Source organism: Anomaloglossus baeobatrachus, chromosome 2 (genome assembly GCF_048569485.1).
Source record: "Anomaloglossus baeobatrachus isolate aAnoBae1 chromosome 2, aAnoBae1.hap1, whole genome shotgun sequence".
NCBI lineage: Eukaryota > Metazoa > Chordata > Amphibia > Anura > Aromobatidae > Anomaloglossus > Anomaloglossus baeobatrachus.
Genome location: NC_134354.1, coordinates 627,779,674 through 627,785,116, shown reverse-complemented (window position 1 = coordinate 627,785,116; position 5,443 = coordinate 627,779,674). Strand labels below are relative to the sequence as shown.

Sequence of the window (5,443 nt, the reverse complement as noted above, 5' to 3'; positions counted from 1 at the left end):
CTTAGGGCTCTCCCTTTTTCACTCGGTCATTATGTATATGTAATTTTGATGACTTGTCTATTTTTCCCTCTTGCTGTGAGATATGTATTAAATTATTTTCTATTTTTGCAATGAGGTAGTTACTGGTATTTATTTCATATCTTCTATTTTGCCCTTGACTATTATTGCCCTTTTATTCCTTATGTTTTTCTAAAGCATGTGCTATTGGGCATAGTTTTTTGGCCAATTGTTAATATGGTCTTTTTATCTGTTCTAATCCAGTTTTCTCAGAACTATAAAATGTAGACATTATTTGTCATGAGTAATTAATAATATAAAAAACCTCAAACAATGTACCAGTAAGACATTTCTTTCTTCCTCCCGCGCTCCAAAAACAGATTTAAAATTAATCAAAATGTCTGCTGTACCCAAAAATAATACCAATGAAAAGTGAATGCAAGTTATCACAACATTACATGCACCCTGTGGTCTTAAGCGGGTGATTGTAAAATACTTATCCATGGAGATACAAAATAAATCTACTAATACAGTACATGATAGTGAATGGTCCAGTTTATTACTGGTAAAAATAATCTTAGGTTCCTCTGTACGACTAGTGGTGTGAGCTCCACCAAGGGCAGAGGATGATAAGTTGCCATTTTTGTGTTGTGTTTATCCATCGGCACTCAGGAGAGGAAAAACCCCCTGTGGGGGAAACCTCTAGGGAACCATAGCCTAAGGATAAGTGTCCTTCCCTATGGGCACGAGGCAACATATCATCCAGAAATGCTGGTACTTCGTCATATTAGTGACTCCTGGTAGGATTTTCATGGTCTCCAGCTTCTTCTTTTATTCAGACACTGCAGATGCAGCAACCACCCTTAGCCCTGATTATGGCAGGGCAGAGGAGTGGATATGGCTACACTGCAGGTCATGGTGGCCCTCAGGATACTCCTAGTGCTGGTGGAATAGGAACCTGTACTCTGAGCGCTGTTCACTTCCAGCATTTTATCCTCCTCCAAATCCCATGGAAGACATCCTTCACAATACTGCCAAATGTCCTGGCGGGAGAGATAATAGGTTAGAAAGGATTCTTATATCCCAATAAGACACATGAAATGGGGCTGTCCTGAGGGGAATCCACCTGCAGACTAAAAGCAAATGGATTCCACACTAGACCCTGTTGACAGATTCATAAAGTTATGAAGGGGCCTATGAAACCCCCCTATCCCCGTCCCATTTACACTGACTCACCTGCGATGGGGTTTTACAGGTTTTGGTATCGGTTTTATGACCTTCCATCCATCACTGGCAAACGTAAATCCACAGAAGAGTTTTTGATCTTCTTCAGCTATTGGTGCTTTAATGGCTTTGGTGAAGGATGGGACATGTTTCATTTTATATAATGTCATCACTTCTCGCTGCGAAGAGAAGATACAAGAACCAGTGTTCATAAAGAAGAGACACAAACAGAAAGGTACTGCTGCCACCATATTCTCTGGGTCATGTACTTACAGGGGGTAGCTGGAATGGTGGACACGCTCTGGCTTCCTCTATATCTGTCCACTTGGTTTTCTTAAAGAATGGATGATCTCTTATGTTGTCCACAAATTTCTGCCGACTGTCTGGGTCCTTATCTAAGAGCTGGGAACGTATAATAAAGAAGATTATTCAGTCACCATTTGTGCTCCATTCTCATTGTGTATTTCATTACATATATCCGCTGTATAACTGAGATGTGTCTTTATACTCACCCCCTTAATAATGGCTTTGAGTTGGGGATCCATTTTCTTTGGGAAGACAGGATCATCATTGATTATTGCTTTAATGGTGGTCTCATCAAATTCACCTTCATAGAATGGATGTCTGCCAGTAGCCATCTCGTATATCACCACACCAGCAGAGAACCAGTCCACTGCTGTGTTGTAGGGCTTCTCTAGAAAAATCTGTGAAGACATGAAAAAGACAATAAGAACATTGTCCAGCTAGGAGATGACATGGAGATGTCCAGTCCAGCCTTGTACACAGTGATCACCCAGGAACATATAGATGTTTCCTCACCTCAGGAGCCCTGTAAATATAGGTTCCAACCAAATCTGAAGTCTTTGTATCGCCAAAGATGTTCATCACTGCAGTACCGAAATCAGCAATCCTCAAGTGACCGGTGCTGTCCAGTAAAATGTTGTCTGGTTTTAGGTCTCTGGTAAAGGAAAGAGTTTAAAAAATGTGATAATTGTTATATTAGCTGGGCTGATGATGTATTATGGCCTGTAATATCAAGTGTCTACAGGGGGCATGAGGATGAAGGTATAGAAGTGTTTATACCAGGTCTACACAGAAGAAGACTGGTGCTGCAACCTACCTGTGTATGATGCCTCTGGAGTGGAGAAACTGCAGCCCACAGATCAGCTCAGCTGCAATAAATCTAATGAAAAAAAAAGATAAAACACACAACATCCATCATTTCAACCACTAAACTACGAGACTAATAATGACATAAAGCCGGATTGTTCCTGACAACCATCATCTTCATCTAATATATCCATGTTCTGTCTTACCTGGTGGCTGGAATGGGAAGTGGGGCATTGAGTGTCAGGAAGTCTCTAAGGTCTCCTCCACTAAGATATTCCATGACGTAGAACACATAGTCCTATGATAAAACAGAGGAGATAATAGGTGTTACTGGCATAGTCTAGATATGGGGCACTGGTGGTGGTAATGCTATAATACATGTAATACTATGGTAGTGACCTAGAAGAACATTGCACACAGATGGCCATATAGACAGGCATTTATAGAATATATAGCAGACTCAGAGCCAGGGGCGTAACGCTAGCTGTCGCAGTGATCATGACTGTGACCGGGTGCGGCAGGGTTAGGGGCCCGGCGCCCACCTTGCAGAGAAAGAAGCAGCCGGCTCCTCTCTGTGAGAGAGGAGCTGCGCTGTAACAGAAGACGACGCAGCCACTATGGGCCCCGGAGTCAGTGGGGCCTAGTGCCAACGTCCTTGCCCATCACTGCGCAAAGTAATGATGAAGGATAGAGCGGAGCGCGGCAACGTCACCACTGTATGCTGCTGAGCTAAGACTGCAGAGCACACGGGACTCTGACCGGAGCAGGGTGGAATGAGGAGAGGCGAGCACGGAGCAGCAGGGGAACGAGTAGAGGTGAAGATGGAGTAGCAGGTGAATAAGGAGAGGTGAGGACAGAGCAGTAGGTGAATGAGGAGAGATGAAGACGGAGTAGCAGGGGAATGAGGAGAGGTGAAGACAGAGCAGAGGGGGAACAAGGAGAGATGAGGACTTGTTTATTTTGTTTTAATCAGTGAGTACACGGTGGCCAGAAGCTTATGTGGGTGCATTAAATGGTATGAAGGCTGCATAATACAATATGAATGACACCTTAGACATGGACTATTGGGGTGCATTATAATACAATGAGGCCTATGGGGTGCATTAAATGGTATGGGAGTTGCATAATATAATATAAAGGACACCTTATACATTGACTATGGGTATGCATTATAATATATGGTGGCCAATGGGGTGCATTAAATGGTTTGAGGGTTGCATAATATAATATGGAGGACTATGGGGCTGCATTATAAAATATGGAGGACTATGGAGCTGCATTATAATATATGGAGGCCTATGGGTGTGCATTAAACAGTATGTGGGCTGCTTAATACAATATGAAGGACTATGGGGACTGCATTATATTATATGAAGGGTTATGTGGGACCCATGACTCTATATTGAAGGCTATGTGGGTGCCATTATAGTATTTGGAGGGCCATTATAGTATTTGGAAAGTTATATTTGAGGGAGGACAAAGATAAAAGTATAGGATGGGAAAGATTTGAGCTAAGGGAAAGAGGCTCTTTCCCTCAGCACCTAGATTTTCCATGCTCTGCTATACAACTTTACCTCAGCACCCAGCTTTGCCATGCTCTTATATCATGGGAAAGCTGGGTGCTGAGGGAAAGATGTAGATCAGAGCATGTAATACTATGGTAGTGACCTAGAAGAACTTTGTACACAGATGCCATATAGATCTGGCATTGATAGAATATATAGAAGACTTAGAGCTGATAGATCATCAGCCTCTTACCTGGGACTGGAAGGTGGAAAAAGCCTGAGTAATGAATGGACTCTTCCTAGTCATCTCCAGGACCTGTCGCTCTATCAGTACGTCATCTCTTGAGTCCTCAATTAGGAGCCTCTTCTTCACCATCTTCACTGCCACTTTTTGTTTGCAGGCCTTATGTGTGGCCAACATGACCTGGAGGATACAGAGCATTAGAACTGGAGGAAAGGCCCATCCTGCCATGAGACATGATGAGAAGGTGTGAAGCCGTGATGTTCCTAGAGTTATATTACTGCTCCACATCACACACATGAGGAAAACATCACCACATTTCCTAATACTTACTTTACCAAATCCACCTTCTCCAATGATTTTATGGAAGGTGAAGCTCTCCAGTCCTGTCACAATGATGGGCGATTCAGCTGGGGTTGTCCCTGATGGAGAGAAGAAAAATAAGATGCATTAATCCTATATAATGCTAAGGTGGCCTCCTATAGAAATTACAACATGGGGTAGAGCAAAATTAAGGGGGTATCAAAGAGAAAAGGCACAAACATCATAATAGGTGGGGTAATCTAAAGGTTTGTAATCCCGTCAATTACTACATTGGGGGCTATTGGCTATCGAGGTCTTAAATCTGCACTCACCTGACAGCTGCTTAGTGTCAGCTTTGGGGGACACGCTGGATCCATCATCAGCTTTGTGCCCCATCACTTCACCCCTTTTCCTCTTTTTCTCGATACACTCCTGTATCGGGCTTCCAGGTCTTTTTGAAGCCTTGCTAATGCTTTGGCTGGTGCCATTTTCATCTTGTGATGTTTCTGTTCTCCTTCTTTTTGGCAACTCATCTATTCTCTCTCTCTTTCTCTTTCTCAAACTCTCCATATTCAGCTCCATAGATGAAATTCTGGGCTGAGGAAGGTCCTGTCCACCTCTAGAGCGCTCCCGGATGGCGCCTGGAACTGCTCCTCTAACAGGCCTTCTAGTAATCGGTATTATATTTTATATAAAACCAAAATTTTCTAAGCGCAAGTAAAAATCGCCTTCACCCACTAAGTGATGAAAACAAATGAACGATATCCAGGCTGCAGCAACATTCTGATGATTGTTCCATGACATCACACATTGTGACATCATCACATTCTAAAAGGTCACATGACATCCCAAAGGGACCAAAGTCAAAGGTCAAGTGACATCACAGAGAATACAGTGACTTGAGCCTGGCTGTGAGGTTTCTGTTCTTCAACAGTTTTTAAGTCTTTATCATTTATCAATTTCCATTTGAGCCCATAAAACACCAAAATAAATATTTTCCAAGCAAAAAAAATGAATTTAAATAAATATTTTATTTTTTTTTCCATTTTTTTTTACATGATTC

General features: G+C 42.4%; 1 protein-coding gene across 1 annotated transcript; it reads right to left on the bottom strand.

Annotated features, from left to right (window-relative positions):
• Positions 1-568: 568 nt before the first annotated feature.
• LOC142289934 (protein kinase C delta type-like) lies at positions 569-4,257 on the bottom strand. Its single transcript, XM_075333873.1, has 8 exons — positions 4,171-4,257; positions 2,538-2,629; positions 2,342-2,404; positions 2,041-2,179; positions 1,734-1,925; positions 1,495-1,623; positions 1,234-1,400; positions 569-1,040 (listed from the first exon to the last, which is right to left on the bottom strand). Exons 1-8 carry the CDS (start codon positions 4,255-4,257, stop codon positions 974-976), a joined length of 936 nt encoding a protein of 311 aa, XP_075189988.1. The 3' UTR covers positions 569-973.
• Between the last annotated feature and the right edge of the window lie 1,186 nt (positions 4,258-5,443).